General features: G+C 46.0%; 1 protein-coding gene across 3 annotated transcripts in view; it reads right to left on the bottom strand.

Moving 5' to 3' along the window:
• Window positions 1-293: 293 nt before the first annotated feature.
• PLCB1 (phospholipase C beta 1) overlaps window positions 294-18,780 on the bottom strand; it is a 328,677-nt gene continuing 310,190 nt past the window's right edge. Inside the window, exons 32-33 of one of the 3 annotated variants that reach the window (XM_066546017.1) lie at window positions 18,555-18,619; window positions 686-799 (exon numbers count right to left, since the gene is read on the bottom strand). In XM_066546017.1, coding sequence (XP_066402114.1) covers window positions 18,581-18,619 — 39 coding nt within the window. In that variant the 3' untranslated portion in view covers window positions 686-799; window positions 18,555-18,580. Of the gene's footprint in view, window positions 800-18,554; window positions 18,620-18,780 lie in introns of all 3 variants that reach the window. The other 2 variants (XM_066546018.1, XM_066546016.1) reach the window with 2 other exon arrangements.

An 18,780-nucleotide genomic window follows, 5' to 3' on the forward strand; every position in this document is an offset into this window, starting at 1 on the left:
TATCAAGACAGCAAGCCACCAGTGCTTGCAGAGCTAAAAAGGATCCAAGGTTTCAGTGCAAATGTAAAAGGATGGTACAGCTGTCAAGGTGCAGTTATAAAGAAGGAAACAAATATGATTAAGTACTGTTGTAATATTCGCCAGGATCTCTATTAGTTTGGAGCACTTTGCTCTGGCACTCCAAAAGGAAATCTGCACACACTTTTCTCTGTACAATACACTGGTCTTCATTAAACATTCTTAACAGTGAACATGGCCAGAAAATTACCCACTGTAAACTGGCCAAAAAAAAAAAAAAAAAAAAAGAAGAAGAAAAATAAAGAGAAGAGGGAGGTTAACATATTAATTTTCCCATTACAACTGCACTAAGCTTTAGAACAATAATCAGATGAAGAATGAGAATGAAGACCTTTGCAGAATACTTTTTATAAAATGTTCCTTTGGGGAAATGTGCACTTGAATGCAGATTCCTCCTGCCTCCCAGGAGCTCCGGCGCAGCTCACCCCGGCAGAGCGGAGACGGGCAGTTGGGAATGGTGCGCCCGCTGCACTGATTGTTTCTTGGGCAGTTAAAAAGTAGTATCAAACACTTTTTCTTGGTTATCTTCTTCCAATTCCTCCTCACTTTGTGGAGGTTTATGATTTGATTTTCCACTGTCAGAGGCCAGGGAAGAGGGGGCAGAACTGTGGTCTCCATCCTCACTGATTTTCCCTTTCATGGCTTCCTGTACGAACTCCAGAATTTCCAAAGGCAGTCTTTTGAATTTGTCTTGATATTCCTGATCAAGTTCCACCTGCAACTACAACAAAAGAGACAAGCTGTCTTCAGGTGTGTCTGATGTGACCAGTGTTAGCGGATGGGGAAAGAACCACACCAGGCAGGAGGGGCATTAACAAGGCATTTTTGCACAATTCAAGACCGTACTCCCTTCTTTCCCGTATTAGCACCACACATCCAAAGTGCCTATCAATTTCCATGCAGTCATTGCAAAGCTGGAGGAACGTGCAGTCATAAGGCTGGTTTTGGGTACCATCCTTGGGTACCCAAATCCTTCAAATTCATGTGGATTTAACTGTAGTGGTGTCCATACTCCCACTGGCTTTGACAAGACCCCATTCAGGTGCAGTATGGATCACGGATAAGCCTTTGAAAGAGCAAGGCCTTCATTGAGCTTCAGGTAGTTAATCACACATCAAACACACCACAAACGTTGCTCTGAGAACAATAAAACAACTTGTGCCAGATTTCTTGGGTTGGAGAAACCATTAGGAAAAAGTCAGTTGTCAAAGGGAGTCAGAGGGGGGGGGGAAACAAATTACATTTCTTAGGGCTGGATCATGGAAAGTTACATTATCGGATTAATGCAGAATGTGTCTTGGACATTACTGGGGAAAAAGTGTCATATCATCAACAGGATGCAAAAGGCATGCAGAAAGAAATCTGGCTATCAGTCTTCAGGAAGCAGTGGGTCCTTTCCCAGTATTTATTAGTACAGCCTTTGTTTTTAGTGCCCATATTAGGATCTGCACGATCCATTATTTGAAAAACATTAATGTGTATCAAAGTTTCAACTGAAGACAAAGCCAATTTTTTCATCATGACCAATATGAGCACAGCAGGAAGCAAAAGGGGTGAGTTCCAAAGCCAGACCCGCTCCATCTGTCCGTCCATCCATCCATCCATCCATCTACCCACCTTCTTAAAAAGAGGAAGTCAGGTTCTGCTAACTGTAGCTGCAGCAGTTTTGCAATGGTTTCTTAGGCAATTGTGTTTTCAGGTAAGTATTTTCCCAGGATTTCCAGGACAAAGGTGCTAGGAATTCTGATCCTTCAGCTCTAGGCCTGAGTCTGTCCTGTGCAGTTTCAGGTCTCCTCCACCCCACTGCAACAGCTCTCAACAGGCAATGCAAATTTTCACCTGAACATTAGGTCCTATCCTAGGCTTCCCATTCTTGACCTGTCCACACACACCATGTGCCTCTATCACTGCCCCTCCCTCTGAGCCCTTCCAATCCCATTCCCCATGCTTCTGTCCTGGTTTTCATCCTGCATCTCTGACTTTATTTTTGTGAGGCCTCTTCTCCTTTCTCCTGATGTGCAAATCAATGTCCTTAGCTCACCCGGTCTAGTTCTACATTCCTTAATTAGACAAATTCTGCTGCTTTTCTTCCTCAAGATCTAAGATCTGTTCTTTTTCCTTTTGGTTTCCCTGCTAAAGCTCTCTTCCTGCCTTCTTTCTGGCAATTCTCCTGATGTCCTGGCCTCTGTTTTCCACCTCAGATAAAACCAAGTCTGAGGCACAAACGGTTCCATTAAAACACATCCTATGTCTAAAATACATATTTTTATCAGCTAGAAATATATAGTTGTCACTGTGGTAGTTAATCATTATCATAACACCCTTCTTCTTTTCCTGCACCCCTTCATTTTCTGGCTATATGTCTAGATACAAATTTTCTGAAGGGATCCTCCTTTTGTCTCCATTTTGCAAACACTTCCACAAGTACAGGCATCATCAGAGGAACAGTGCCATGGGGTGGCTGGTGGAGAAAACTGGAATGATCCTCCCTCTCTGCCCTGCTCACCACAGCCCCAGGAGTGACTCCTGCTGCCCAGGGAGCTCCTCAGCCCCCATGATATCACATCCACACTGCTGGAGTGTCGGCAGCACGGACTCACTGGCTCACACTGCAAAACCAAAGATTCAATCCTGGGCAAAAGATTAAGTTCTGCCTTCATGGTGCTTGGGGTTACAGTTCATGGCTAAATACCTGCCCTGCTAAAAGCACAGGAGTGTCCAAGCCAGAGATGGGCTGCTGCATTCCCCCACCTCACTGTCACACATGGCATTTGTGGATTTTGGGCACCTCAGGTACGGAAGAAGGTGTGCAGTATCATAAGTCAGGGAAAATGCTCCTGGCTCTCAACTTCCTTCAGAACTTTGATTTGCTTAATTAGGTTTAAAAGCAAAGGAAATATTTGAAGTCCCTCAGAAAGTGAACATTATGTGAACCCAGTGCAGCCATAAGCATGTTGTTAGGTAATGATTGCATCCAATATTCTCTTGAAGCACCTCCAGTGGCTAATCCCCCCTAAGCTGAGTGCTTAATAGAAATGACATGGATCTAGAGCCACCTCTCTGTCTCCAGAGACAGTCTGTAGAGATATCTAATCATGAGAAGGTTGAAGTTAGTTGAGAAGGAGCAGCCAGCAGACAAGGAGGGTTGATTAAACTGCATCAGTAAAAATTAGTTTTGTTTTTGACTCCAAAGGCTCTGTCAGTTCTCCCCCTTGCTCAGGGTCTGACAAGCCCCTCAGATCCCATCCATTCTCTGGCCCTTGAGCTACCACACAAGGCTAAAGAAACAAGTTGCCTGCTTAACACCAGCTGGCCTAAAGAAATGCAGCTGTTTTTCTCTTAAAAAGCCTGTGTTGCTCTGTCTATTCTGTAGCTTCACAGGGACGTTGCAGTTCATGGCAATGAATGGAGAGCTGCCCTCCCAGCAGCAGCCACACACAGCTCTCATTTGGCTGGCTGATGGCAAGACAAGATGCCACGTTAGTGTGTGAGTAAAAACCTCTCTGCTCCACCAGCAGCTCACCAGGCTCCACCCAGGGGCCCTTCCTGCTCACTTTGCTGTTCCCTTGGGCTGCTTCCCATCACAAGTCCACCTACCCCAATTTCTCTGCTCCCCAGCTACTAAACAAGGTGACCTACACTTGCTGTTAGGATTCTGGAGTCAGACAAGGGGGGGGAATGAGACTGGCAGATCATTATCTGGACCACTGTCCTCATTACCATGTAACAACCTTCTTCCTTCTGTTAGCTCACTGCCTGCCCTCTTACAGATCCTCTGTCCTCTCCTTAAGCCACAACAAAAACAACACAAATGTCACCCCCGTGTGGCTTTAGTGTCCCACAGTTGGACACTATTTCTTGTTCAGGTAGATCTCACTCCCTTGTACTTTACTGACAGGCAGGGAAGTTAAAACTTTAAAATGCAGAGCCATCATTAAGTGTTGGCAACTGGGTCCTTGGGGACAGGAGATGAATGTGTTAGTCCCTCTTGATGGCTGTGGCCAGAAGCTCTTCAATGTGTGCTTCCACCTCCTGCCTTTTATATTTTTACCCAACAGTGCAAGTTAAAAAATGCCAGCTGATGCTCACCTCAGCTTTACACAAAATCTGCTCTGGACAAACAGCACACACCTCAAATGCAGCCAACAGAGCCCTGAGCTGAGGGACAGGGCACCAGCAGGGCTCTACAGGTGAGCAGAGCTCCTGGTGGCCAGCCAGCTGCCCAGCTCCCTCCCAGTTCAAAGGGCTCTTCAGCATCCTTGGCTGCAACTGCTTCCCAAAAAGAGCCACCGGTCAGGGAAGGGCCTTGCAGCCCTTCCTTGGAATGTGGGAGGGGACAATGATTGGGGTTGTTCAGCTTAAAGCAAGGGAAACACGCTCAGGAAAGGAAACAGATGGTATGACTAAAACTATTTACATTCATCTTTGTACCTAGCTGTTATTATTAGAACTCCCAAATGAGCAGCACTAGAAGCAGTGACTGTGATCAATAAAGGATTATCTGCAGCAGCAGAGGCTGTGGGCTCAGATGCTCCTGACCCAGCCCCTGCAGACTCCTGCGTGCCTGCCAGGGGATCGAATGAATCCCTGTTTGCCGCAGAGCCCAAAGAGGGCACTCCCCCCATGGGGGACAGGGACAGAGGTGGGCACAGCTGGCCCACAGCTCCCACCTCCCCCCCTGCTGCAGCCCAGCGGCCCAAGGGAAAGGGGAACTGGGGAGAGGCACATGCAGCCCTTCCTGCAGCCCCTGGGAACCGCTGGGTGTGACACCCTGCTGCCCTCCCTGCACCCTGGGAGCAAGTGGCCTTTCAGGGGCCCCCGTGTTTGCCCTTCTCCTTGTCCCCACACGCCTGGGACCTGGCAGCATCCTTGTGCTGCCCGCACAGCCCAGCTGGTGCAAAGCCAGCCCACCCACCCTGCCACTCCCTCTGCTCACACACCTTCTTAAATGTACCTGCAGCTCAGGAATGACCCAAGGGTCACTGCTGGAAAAGCATCTCCAGAATCACTCTTCAGCCAAAAACATTTTGAGAAAGTTATGTGTGAAATACAACCAATTTCAGTTACGTGTGAAATACAACATTTTGGTGAAAAAATCCCACCAAAACACAGTTTTGTTGAAACAAAAACATTAATTATGGCCATATTTGGTTTGAGAAAGTTCTCCCACTGCAAGGATTTAATATGACTCCAAATAAGTCACTTTTTTAAGTCTCAGGTTTTTCCATTCCACTGGGAATTTTTCTCTAAGGGCAGATTTTTGAGTTTGGTGTTTCTGTTCTATCTCCTTTTAAATTTATCTTATTTTGTTTTTCCTGATGACTTTCTTTCCCTGAATGATGCAGAGAATTATGAATGGAAAATTATTCAAATATCCTGGCTCAACAATTTAGGTAAAAATAGACTCTGAGGACTAAATAGTTCAGTATCTCCAACAATCTCTGACATTTCCAACAGTAAACTCTTTATGCTTAAGATTTTTTCACAATTTTTGAGTTAAGATTTCAAATGTGAGACATTTTAAAGTTGTGTTATTTCTCCTTGAGGCAGAGTGCAGCAAAATATATGAAAAACTTACTCTTTTGGTATTTGATTGTTGCATTTACTCACAGTTGAAATGTGGTACTCATTTGTATCCATAATTACCCTGGCACTGCCCACATGCAGGATATTATTTAATTCCACATAGACAGTGCCTGTGCTTTTTGTTTTATTGATGAGAAACTCAAGTGCATTTGTTTCTTCTGTGCAATTTCAGCAGAATGTATTTTGACAACAGGCTGTAAGCAGCCACTGCTCCATTTCTAATCAAAGGGGGGCTGCAGCCTCTGCAGGGAATTTCTGTTCAGCAGAGCTCCCATTTTCCTTATCACGTGCCATGGGAAATGTTTATTTTGCTAACACCAGCACCACTGATATTTTCAGTGGTCAGTGTTGCCATATTGCAACAGCAACACTGGGCTGGGATTGGGGCCCCTTTCTCACTCCTCCCCTCCTTCTCTAAATCTGCTAAAGCTACAAATACTTATTTTTCTTCCTGCAAATATTTGACCCATGTGCCTTAAGATACTTTTAAATAGAGGATTTGGGGCTTTTAAGCCTGCATCAGACAACAAATATGCATAATGTCAGCGACCTCAATTTAGCTTCCAAAATAGCACATGGAGGACTCCCAGATACAGGGTACAGAGAGCAAGAAGGCTGCTGTTCCTCTGCTTTTCATTTGCAGAGCTTACTTAATTAGAAAGCCATTCTGGAGGGATACAGCATTAAAAGACATATGAGTACAAGAACTGTTAAAAGCAGATGGAGGCTCAGTAACAGGGAGAGTGAAATTGAGGAACAGAGCTCAGGGATCAAGTGATTTATAGGCAGCAATTTTTGTTTAATTGGAAACAGTAGGAGTTCCTTATTAAGGACCATGTTATTCCCTCCACTAAGCAGATTTCTGCTGGGAAGGCAAAGGAGTAAGCACAGCTCAGATGTCCTCATGCCTCCAGGCCACAGTCCCTGTGCAGCACCAGAATGGCCCTAAGGCAGCAGCTGGCAGCAGCAGGTTCTGGGGAAGGAGTTACCTCTGCATGTGCAGAGAGCACCTAAAGCTCCCTTTGCTCCCAGTGACACCAGGGAAGTGCCAACCATGGTAACATTTGGGCCTCATACAGCTCAAGGACACCGCTGCTAACCCTGAGCTGAAACTAGTCAGGTAGAGAGGGTTTTCTCTCAGGAGATGTGGGAGTGTGGAACCATCAAGGGGAGCCTGAGGGCACTTGGCAGCTGAGGTGGCACCAGGTGAAGAGCAGCAGGAAATGCCTTCATGCTGTCTGGAAAGCTCCTGTTGATGAGTCCTGTCCTCAGACAAGGACATCTCTGCATTTCCAACAGTGGTAACTTTGCAGACCATGAGACACCAGGCACACCAATCCCCAAGTCCTTCTCTGCCTCCCTGCCTGAAGGAGATGCTCCCCATGTGCTTCACACAAGGCTGCCCTCAGCACCCCCCAGTGTCCATGCTGCTTCCCTGGGAGCAGGGCTGCTGGCTCAGCCCCAGCTCTGCCTGCTCCCCTCTGCCCCCGCGCCCACAGGCTGCACAGAAACCAGCAGCAGGCACGGCAGGGGCCAGGCAGGGGCTGACACATGCCCTGGCACCTGCCCTTGCACAGCCACTGCCCCCCTTATGTGCCATGCTGCAGCTCAGGGGCTCTGCCTCCCCAGGCTACACCAGCCCCAGATGAATGAGTCCCTCTGGTATCTGCTGTGCCAAGGCACCAGACTGTCACCTGGGGTCTCCACCAATCTGTGCCTCTGCCAACTGCAACCTCCATTAAACCAGTGGCACCCGGCTCCTGGATTCTTGTCTTTATAATGCAGCTCATAGCCACCTTTGTCTAGTAAACCAACATTTGCTCCAATAACTGATTAAAAATAAATGTCTGGGGCATCTGACTCACTTTCTCTTTAAATTATCCAACCCAAACTTCTGTCATTTGTATCAATAAATCCCCCCTCTACAAACCACCCATTGCTCCAAGCATTACCTCCTGAACCTGACCATAAACTTCAGCTTCTTTGACCAATTTTCAAGCCCATCCTTCCTAGGAATCCCACTAATCCTCATCTCAATAACATTGCCAGCTCTCTTACTACCCTCCCTAGACAATCAATGAATTACTGAGGTGGGCCCCATGAGTGCTGCCCAGATTATACACATATTGAACACACATTCACCTGTACAGTATCTCTGCTGAGACCTGCTGAGTTAGAGAAGGTCCTTACAGCAAAAGCCTAAACTGGTGATCTTTTCCTACTGGCAATTGTATTATTAGCAGCAATTTCAGATCTCTTGCATTTTCTTTAAAGAAATTATTTAAAGAAGTAGCCTGCACTGAGTTCTGTGGAAGGATTTTCTTCACAGTAACTCGTTTCCTGTTTCTTCAAAAGTCTGGCAGTTTATTCTCATGCACAGCCCTGCTCTGTGCCTTGTAAGCTGCATACTTGGAATTACTCCTCTTTCTGATGATTATTTCATGTAACAGTTTGCTTTTAAGGATAAAATGCTTTCTTAAGCTGTCAAGTGGCTCTTAGACAACACCATAAAAGCATGACCTATGCACCTCATAATGCATATGAATAAAAATAATTTGAGCTAGAATGAACAGGAAAAAAAATCCCCTTTCTATGGGCATTTTAAGGGTAGATTCTGAGATTCTGTTCTTTTTCATCATCACTAGAGTAAGCTGTCTCCACTGTAAGCAAAGGAGAATCTGCTCAGTTTCAATGCAATAAATCCAGAGAAGCTCCCCTGAAGTCTCATCTATCAGCAGATACTGCCCTTGGTTTACTGGGGTGGGTCCAGGGTAAATAACTTGAGTGACAGAGCTCAAAGAGAGCGTCTTAGCTGGTCCTTTTTTAAAGTGCTGTCCATAGTTTGGATACTGCAAAACAAACAAACAACAAAAAAGATCAGTGCAGCCATTACCTTCTAATAAATGATATTTTTCCACTTCCACGGTGCCTCCAAGGCAGCCTGTAAACAGCACAGGCCTTCCAAGAGTAGCAGTATTGTAATCCTCATCTCAAGAGGTCATGACAGTCCCTTGGAAACTCATTTTAAATGACATCTTGAGGTTACAACAGCAACAATATATCCCAGAAATATTCCAAACCCCAGGCAGAGCGAGAACACAGGACTCAGCAGCAGCAGCAGCAGCACCATGGCTGCAGAGCAGGATGTCCCCAGCAGCCATGGAGCCTGCACTCAATATTTACTGTGTTTGGCCTGAGAGCGGTGTTGTCCCCCTAAATAGAGATTCTGGCAATTCTGGAAAGAGGAGAGACAAGAAAAGAAAGTTTCAGGTGCTTAAGGCCTCCTGTGTGAGGGCTCAGGAGCTGCTGGAGTTCAGATCTGGAGAAAAGGTGGTGGAACCCCCAGCAGAGCTTTTGGATGCTCACCTAGATTGAACTCTGGGTTCAGGTTAACAAAGCACTTCCCAGTCTCTCACATCCACCTTGCTAACAGGTAATGACAGTGTGTCTGTGTCTAGCTCTTGGCAGGACACCTGTAACAGGTCAGTGCCACAGAAATTCCCTCTGAGCCTTCTCCTCCAATAGGACAATGAAGAGGAGATAAAGAATCCCTTTGTCTGTCTGTCTGCAGGGGCATCCCTGTGCTCCTGGAAGCCAAGGAACAGTTCAGGCTGTGACTGAGTCTGGCAGCTCCTTTCACTGCCATGCCCTGCTCTGCCCTGCTCTCCAGCCTGCTTTGAGGAGCTCCAGACACACACTGAGGGCTGTGCCTCTCCAGACAGCACCTTCCTGAGGGTACACCCTCACTGCCAGCCCCATGGCCCTACAATGGCAGGGAGCTGCCACCATTGGCTCAGAATATCACACTGATCAAGCCTCTGCTGCACTTGGAATTTACCTTGCTCTCCATGCCAAGGAGCCTTGCAAGATGGAGCCCCACTGAAAGGTCTGCTTGGAAAATTACTGAGCAGTCAGTCCTTCTCCTAATATCTTGTTGAAAATGAATGTTTCTAGACTGGAAAGCAAGCACACTCTGAAAAAAGATCAAAGCCTTCAAAGTTTCTTTGAAAACCTTTTCTAGCAGTTGCAGTTCTATAACCCCCCTGTAACAGTGAAGGCTGTTCCAAAATATTTCCTAACTCATCAACAACATGAATCTGGCTTCCTCTTCACTATTAGCAGAGACTTTTGCATTGACTCTCCCCAGATAATGAGCCAAGTTAGTGACAGACCCATTGAACATAACAGGCTAATGAAAAAAATCCATTCAGAACCTGGCAGAAGTTGCCAGTGGAGACTGAGCCACTCTCCCTCCTCTTCCATCTTCCAGAAGGGATGGCTCAGTACTTTGGCCTTTGTACTCCCAAGTGCCAGGCAAGTTCTGAGGCTGGGTTTAACAATGACAAAAAGCTGGGACTGGGTTCAAACTCATGTGCTGATGAATATGTTCATTATTACCCAATGGCCATCAACTGGAGATGTATCATTGCTACTGGGCACTGAGGCTGGTGAGGGCTGCTCTGTGTTTATATACTGTGATTATCTTCACATCCCTCCACTTCCACCATGAGTTCATCCAGATATCCACACTGCTCATCACTTCATGCTATATTACACAACACACTTAGCTTTTTTTTTTCACTTGAGAAGCAAAATTAGTGTAGAATTTTAACTGTAACTATTAAAAACTTTAGAGCTTAATGTAAGAGCGACACTGCCCAGTGGTTCAGCCTAATTAAAAATAGCCTGAAGGTTTTTACTTCCTGATACTACAATGAGCTTTAAAGGAAAAAACCCTCCTCTTGCTGTCTGTACTGCTGTTACTGGATTAAGCAGTACAATGCTCTAGGAGGTTGGCTGAGCCATCCTCATGATTAAGTTCAAGGGATTAATATTTCAGTTCAGTTGTTTTTCATTTAAACATTCTCTCCAAAGTCCATATTAACGCTGACTGCTGCAAGCTTAGGCAACTCTCTAATTACCCATCAAGTTTAAATGACCCATGCAGAAAACTTTATGTCAGTGATGTCCAGCAAGCATCCCACAATGCAAAAATTGACAAATAAGGTAATTTCATCAAGCCAGATCAACAGGACAAAGCTGCCCAGAGCAGCCTGAACTCCTGCCTGGTACAGCATATACCCAAAGCTCACTCCAGTCTACAAGGCAGTGACTGGCTTTAATGGGGTTTGGTTCCACACAAGTACTGGTGCAAACAGAGCACATCAAGGGAAGGAACTGCTGGCACTAAAGGGCATGAGATGCTTGCTCCTGACCCAGCAGGGATCTGGGGGTAATCATAATCTGCCTCAAAGGAGAGGTGCAAAAGCTGTGTTTCAGTGGCTCAGGGTTTTCACCTGAACATCACTCCCTTTTTCAATTTAAGCAAACTGCAAAGGGTGAAGGGACCAGGAAAAGGGACCAGGCTGCTGCTCAAAATCCAACAGCCAAGAGATAACAACCTCCCACAGAGAAGGGCAGCTGCCTTTCTCACCTGCAGACCTTGCTCTCTCTGTCCAACCCCATCTGGGTCTCCCTGCAGCACCTGAGCTCCCAGAGGAAGGGACACTGCTGCTGAGGGTGTTTCTGCCTCCTGATGCTGATTCTGGCTGAGGAGCTGCCACCCTGCTCGTGCTGCAGCCTCACAGCCTGCTCTCAGGTGGGGTGGGCTATGTCCAGTGAGGAGCTGTGACAGAAATGTGTCACAGGGCCTGTGTGTGAGGCTGTGCCCTGGCACGCTTCCCCGGCTCTGAAAGAGCTCTTGAACACATCTCTACAGAGACTGCCATTGAGCTCTGGGTCAGACCTTGCTGCTGCCAGCAAAAGGGACACACTAACTCCTTAGGAGCCAGCAGGGGCAGGAGGATAAGGGACAGCACAACTTTAAACCCCTGGAGGTCAGTTCCCCTGGTGCCCCTGTCCCCCCAGAGCTCAGTGGCACGGGAAGGTCACTCTGGGCCTCCCCACAGCCGCTGCAGGAACTGTGAGCTCCTCACTGACCTCACTGTGAGCCGGAGCAGCTCCTGCCTCCTCTCCCCCTGAGCTTAACACAGTTCATCAAAGCTCAGTTCACCACAGGGTCAAGCCTGAGCTGAGATGAAGCTCACGGAACTTCACTAAGCCCTTTGCTTTTTTTTCCACTGAGAGGCATGCCATCAAAATGCCTAACATGATCCCCCTGGAGCTCCACTTTGTTTTTAATCTGATTTCATTTATGTGTCTCACTATTGGTAGCTTCTCTCTTGGAAAGGCTTTGCACCATGCAAAACCTTATTTAAGAAAAAAAAAACCACTGGCAATAGAACAAAACCCTTTCCATTACAAGAACTTATCTTTTTAATGCTCTATCAGTGTTTTATTATTATTTTGGTACTTAACATCTTCCAAAAGCATTAAAAAGTTCTTGAGAGGTCTTACAGCTTTACAGTGTATTCTCTGATGCCAATTCTGATCACAATCTAGCTGAAGATAAGTTTAATGAACACTAGAAAAATAAAGGCCTTTCATAAGTGATCAAGTGATTTGGAGAAGCAAAAGGGTACTTTAAAAACACGTGTTTCTTGCTTTAGAGCCCTATTCTAAAAATGTGCAGAGTGCACATCTCTGCAACAGAAATTCATCTGGAACTTGGGGAGTATTTATTTCAAATGATAGTAGACAGTATCAGAAATGAATGAGGTTATTAACTTGCAAAAACACCTTTTAGAACAATAACTGTAAGATGTCATCTCTTCCCCATCTCATGGAAATCTGTTTAGTATTAGAGAAATACAGACAGACATTAGATTTAGTGATGGTGAGTGAATAATAAAGTCATCTGTTACTCTAAATAGCAGTAAAAAGATTATTCTGAATTAGTTACAGAAGTTATTCCTAAAAAATTCTTATCACTTATGTTATTTAAACTTTCTTACATATCAATTAGTTTGAAATAATAAGTCTTTAGGCTATCTATTAATTGCAGCACTGTTGGCACGATCTGTGTTTAAAATTACACAATGAAAATTAAGCTGGAGCACCAAGCTGTCTTGGCTAACAAAAAGATTTCCTCAGCCCTTTGGATAGAGCAGGAGAGAGAATGGGGGCACAGAATCCACAGGAGAACTCAGATTTCTGAGTTACAGCTCCCTCCTGCCACAGGCTGACAGGGGCTGTGCAGGGCACGGGGTGAGAACCTGTGCTGAGGCTGCACGGCTGCTTTCCATGCACATTTCCCAGCCATTTTCCCATTGCTTTCCCTGCCCATCTTCCCAGCCCATCTTCATTTCCCATTGCTTTCCCTGCCCCATTTCCCAGCCATTTTCCCATTGCTTTCCCAGCCCATTTCCCACTGCCTGCTATGGCTGCTCCCAGGACTGAGCAAAGGAAAGGCAGCAGCACTCAGAACAGGAGGAGAGCTGCTCCAGGACATTCTGCACAGGGCAATGACAAACCCAATGGATGGGAGGTTTAGAGGGTGAAGTCACTCCTTCAGAAGGCAGGGGGAGGCTGCTTGCAGAGGAATATCTGGTCCATAACCAGGAGAAGACACCAATTTTCATCTCTCCTGCTGTTGTGGCTCGAGGCTCTCCAAGAAGCCTCCAAGCCACGCTTTTAAGTCTTCCTGTCTCTGCAGAGCAGATCTTAGGACAGCTGAACTCCCCTCGCCTGCTCACATTTGGCTTCCCAGAGGACTGAAGCTACACTTTGGCACTTGTCCCATTCCCTCAGGGCTGGTTCCTGCTGGCACCTGTCACCGGCACGGCAGGGACTGCACAGCAGCACTGACCAGCAAGGGAGTTTGGAAAACACCTGCCAAGGAATGGCTGCACTGTCTTCCCAAATGCCCTGTGCCCGCAGCGCAGAGCAGTCAGGGAGCTGCTCCAGAGATCTTGGGAATGGCATCTTCCTGCCACAGGAATTAGAATAAAAGCAGCTGGAATGTTCTGAGGGAGAGAACCAGACCTGGGAGAGAAACTTCTTTAAATCAGACCAGCCACTGCAGCTCACTGCCTGCCAGCCTCTGCCTGCTCCACCTGCAGTTCCCTGGCTCCTGCACCCCATGGTTATTGTACTTTTAAATAGGGAAAGGCAGAGCATCCTCCTACTAATATTAATGAGCTACAGGGAGGAAACAAGGGTGAGTACTGAGTCAATCCTCTTGTGGCAGGTCTGTGTGCTGGTGGATGCACAGGCACACATAAAAAGGGAAGACAGCTGAATATTTCTAAGTACATTCACATAATTACTGCACTGGCATAAACACGGGTTTTGTTGGGGAAAAAATCATGTTACTGAAATATTCATACAAAAGATGCAGTTTGTTCAGGGAGGACAGGTACAAAGACACCTTTGGTGAGACATTAATCAAAGATCTGTATTTTTTTTTGTCATCTCCAGCACAGGGTGGAGAGGGACCTGCTCAGGCTCTCTGGGCAATGACAGAATTGGACACAAAAGCACTCTGTGGGCACTCTCACAGATGTCTGGTGATGAAGCTTTACTTAGTTGCCCAGAAAACTTTTCCAAAAGGATTTCAGGAAGGCACAGAATATTTCAACTTCAGAGCAGGCAACATCCATAGTGACAGTATGTCCTCTCTGCTGGTGACTGGAAGGAAAAACAGACACCTCTTCCCAGGAAGGATGTGGAGCTGTGAGCAGGCTCACTGCTTTCCCACATTAAATCAATCCCTGCAGGAGCCAACAGAGAGGACCCTGGCCCATGTAAATCCTCAAACATGGTTTGTGTCCCTGAATTGAATCTGCTTAAGAGTTGCAACCATTACATGGCAGCTGATATTATGAGAAATTAACTCCAGTCGTAGAAAAAGAGATCACTTCAAAAGTAAAAAAGCTAAGCAATCATTTAAAAATTGGAATTCATTTTCAACCAATTAGTATTTTCAAGTGGGAGCTGCAGTAGTGCCTGTCTGAATACAAATGGGGATGAAGGGTACTCCAGGCCAAGAGGAGGAGTGAACACTGCCCTGGAAGTGGGAGAAGTCACTGCAGAATTGATTCCCTCATGGCATGGAGAGCACCAGCCCCTGCTTGGAATTGCAATGATCCCCTGACAGACAGACTGACAGTGAGGGATCACTGCCAGCAGCTCCTGCAGTTCCCAGGCTGCTCTCCCCGCCTCCAGCAGCATCCAAGCTGCATTGGTGTGAAGTGGATTACTGAAATGACAGGGAAGCATTTAATTGCTGCAAGTCAATCCCATCAGGAATACCAATTTCTGAAACTCAACCTCTGCTCTGGAAACTGAGCCTGCAAAATTTTCAGCAGAAAGGAGCATTTTGAGAGCAGAAATACTACAGTGAGATCTCACAGACCTATATAACACCTTGCAGAGCAAACCTGATCCCAAGAGGCACTTCTGCACTGATAGGAATTATCTCAAGGAGGAGCACAGAGGAGTGACTGTAAGCTGTCTCTAGAAATGCTAACCTTCACTATCAGCAGGCTGTGAAGTAATTTGCCCTATAAGCTCCACACCATATGTTTTATTCAGGCATGAACACCTCCTTATGAAAATAAAGCTGTCAGGAGAAGAGGCAGCACAGTGCAGTGCCATCCCCACAGGCCATGCAGCAGCTGAACCTGGAGGCTGAAGTTGTGCAGAATTCTCTCTCAATTCCTACCCCACATGCGCAGCAGCTACCAAAAGACAAAATTCCAGGTTTAGGAAAAAGCACAGCTTGATCCTAGACAGCACTTGCATGTGGCTGAAGCCTCACTGAAAAACTCCCTCATGCACTTAAGTGTGTCCATTTGAAACACAGCTTAAAGACTGAGAGAAGTGTAGAGAAGTGTAGCAGTAGCTTCTAGGTTCTACTTTTTAGACTTCCTAAAAGCCATTCCTGTTCAGAAAAAAAAAAAAAAAAAATCTCAGTGCAAAAGCATAGAATAAAAAAAAGGCTGCAGGTTCAGACCAGACTCATACATCTACATTCTTTTCTGTTTCAAAATTTTGTCTACTGCTGACAAACAAAATGGTGAACTGGGAGTTCCTCCTGTAGCTGGCTAACATTTAGTCACTAGAGGATTCAAGCAGCTCCTGAATGAAGCTGTAATTTAGGTAATTTCTCTAGGTTTCTGCATAGCTATTAGCATGCCTTAGAAGGATTCTGTGCCTCTCCTGCACAGAAATGTTCTCTAAGGTGATCAGCTTTGTTCAGCCCAAAGCCAGGGCTTTACTCCACCAGAGCAGGAGCTGAGATATTCCTCTCTGGCCTGCAGGAAACATTTACTCCCTTCTTCTGCCCTGCCTTCCCTCCCTTACCCTGGCACTCCACAGCATCCCAAATGCCCTGTCCTGTGTATGTAACAGTGAGAGCTTAGAACAGAAAGGGTGGATAAAAATGTTTCTTCCCATCATTCTCACATTGGCTTTGGTGTGATGGAGCTCCCTGAGTGCTCAGTGCCAATCCTCTTTGTTTCCCAGGTGCCCTGAGTGACACTTCCACCCTGCACAGCTTCTCCTGCTCCTCCTCACAGCCTCTGGGGCTGAAGTGCTCAGAGCAGGATGAAGGAAGGAGTAACTCCAGTGGTGTAATGAGGAGTTACTTTCACTAGTTCACTAGTTTTTCCTGGGGTCTGATATCCTTTTAACTGTGCAGGAGCCATTGGATTTGCGTGGGTTGCCAGCATCCTCCCAAGATATCCTCACTTGACCCAGGCAGGTGATAGGAGGCTGGCCTCTCATTATTTAAAATGTAAGTGATGTATGACAAGAGCAGAGTTAAAACAAGTTCTTCTGTCTTTTTCAAATGTTCAGGGAGCTGTTTCAAGGCAGCTCATCTCTATTCCCATCCTCCTGCTTTTCAGGAAAGGAAGACAGCACATCCCTCAGGAACAGAAATCAATATTCTCCTGTCACTTAAACACAACAACAAAGAAATCCCAGTCCCCTAGTGAGCAATTGCCAGTTTAATCTTGCCATCTTCAGTAAGCCACTCCTTGGAATACTGTGGAGGTGCCAACATATTCATTATGGGCTCTGCTTTCTTTTGTCACAACCACTGTGCTCAGGAAATACACATTTAGTTCCCTTGCCTGTGTGCAAGAGGAAAACAGCACTCATGAAATCAGGGCCCCACCTCACAGTTTTAATCTCTAACCCTGCCACAATAGGAGAACTAAACAATACTTGCAATTGTGTTATCTTTAACAAGCATTTGAGAAAAACATTCACTTATGCAACAGTAAAAGCCTTTAAATAAACTCTAACGATGTGAATCCACACATGAGGAATATGGTGGGGTCTGGGTGAGCAGAGCAGGTGATTGACAGAAAGAAAATCCTGACAAACCAAATTTACAGTCACTTCACAAACCAAAGGTAGCACTTGGCCTTTCTGCAAAGCCCAGGACTCAGTCTGTACTGTGCAGGGGACAGATCAAATGTTGCTGTTGCCTTACTGCAAAACTTTCCTGCCTCCTTTGTGAATTCCCATGAGCAGCTCCTCATGGCCGACTCCCTGCTCACCACAGCACTGCCGAGTGACCCCAGCTCCTCTCACCCAGCCAGCCCAGCCTTATAACCCTCATTGGATGTACCTGGGGCCTATCAGGGGCAGGCCTGTTTCTAATCCCTGGTAATTAGTGCAGCTGAACTCCTCAGGGGTGAGAGTGCCTTCTGCACTTTCTCTTATTCTTCTGCAATCCATGCTCCCACAATCAAACACCCAGAGCTGGGTCCCTCCTCCTTGCCAGTGCATGTCCATAGACAGGGCTGTGATCAGTACTTAAAAACCCAAACAACACCCCTAGACAGGCTGAGAACAAACACAGCCCTCACTGAGAGCCATGGCAGTTCTCTCCAAACAAGCAAAGCATGTCAAAGCAACCCAGGAGAAAGCAGTAGGAGTGAAATAGTAAATAAAAATACAAAGCAAGCAGGATTTCCCTGATTTAGTGACAAAGTTGTGGCTGATTGCTACCCCCTAGAAATGAAAGGCCCAGCCCTCCTGGCATGGCTGTGTTTGCAGGAGGATGCAGGAAGTTTGCTTACACATAATCATGTCTCCTGAACACACAGAAAATAATGAACACACCTGAAATAATACTTCATTCCATCCCCATCTTGTCATCATTAGCCCTTCCATAAAGCAATGAAGAAAACCCCCTTACTTTAATCCACTTTCATCTTTCTACCAGCCTTTGCCTGCCTTTGCTCAATTGTCTTCTGTTCTCTTCCTCCTGCCTGAAAAATTCACCCTCTTACCTTTTGGCCTTCCCCTTTAGGCTTCACTAATCCTGTTTTACTGATCCCCATTCACCAGTTCTTTCTCTTTGTCCCCCAGTTCTTCTTCCTGCTGTGATGTCCTGGTTAATCCCATCTTTATCCCATACTCTGGTGTCCCAGATGACAAATCCCTAATTTATCTACTTGGTAAGCTTAATCTTCTGAGGTACCCAGAATTCCTACTTCAACACCTTTCCCCACCTCCCACTTGTACATTCAAATGCTCTCAATTCCTACCCCACATGAATCAATCAATCAATCAATCAATCAATCAATGTCCTTTACCTCTTCAGAGAGAAATTGCACAGTGCCTGGTGTTGTGATCTGACAGTACTGCAGCTACTGTGAGCAGAGAACAGAGGACATTCCCATGACCCAAGGGCTGTGGCAGGAAAGCTGGGATGGTCATGCTGTTACACACAGCCCCTGCTGGCTGCACTGAGGGGGGCAGAAGCAGCAATCCATAAAACAGGCAGGGGCAGATGATGGGGTGGGGATGACCCGGAGAAGGCACAAATCGCTCGCACGGTCTCAAAGGGATGTCATGGTCAGTGGCAGCTCGTGTTATGCAGCTAGCAGGTAATAATCAGGGCTGGGATTGCTCAAAGACTTCAGAAAAACCACCAGGCAGTTAATTGTGGATGGTCCTGACTTGGTTTTGACATGTAAAATGAAAACAACATCAGCATTACTGGATAAAAAGGGGAATTTTTCACTCACTTTCACTATAGTCTCATATTCCATTCCTACTTCTGTTTTTCCTCTACTTCTTGTTCTTCTATGCTCTTTAAAACAAAACCAAGGATCATTTCAATTTGAGGTGATTAACAATTACTCTAAGCTGAAATGACATAATTCTGTGCATTAAAGCAAAGCAACATCTCTTTAATCTATGCACTTAATGAAAAACAAAAGATTACTTCATGCTCTGTGTGCTGGCTCATTA

This window comes from Molothrus aeneus, chromosome 3, assembly GCF_037042795.1.
Source record: "Molothrus aeneus isolate 106 chromosome 3, BPBGC_Maene_1.0, whole genome shotgun sequence".
Taxonomy (NCBI): domain Eukaryota; kingdom Metazoa; phylum Chordata; class Aves; order Passeriformes; family Icteridae; genus Molothrus; species Molothrus aeneus.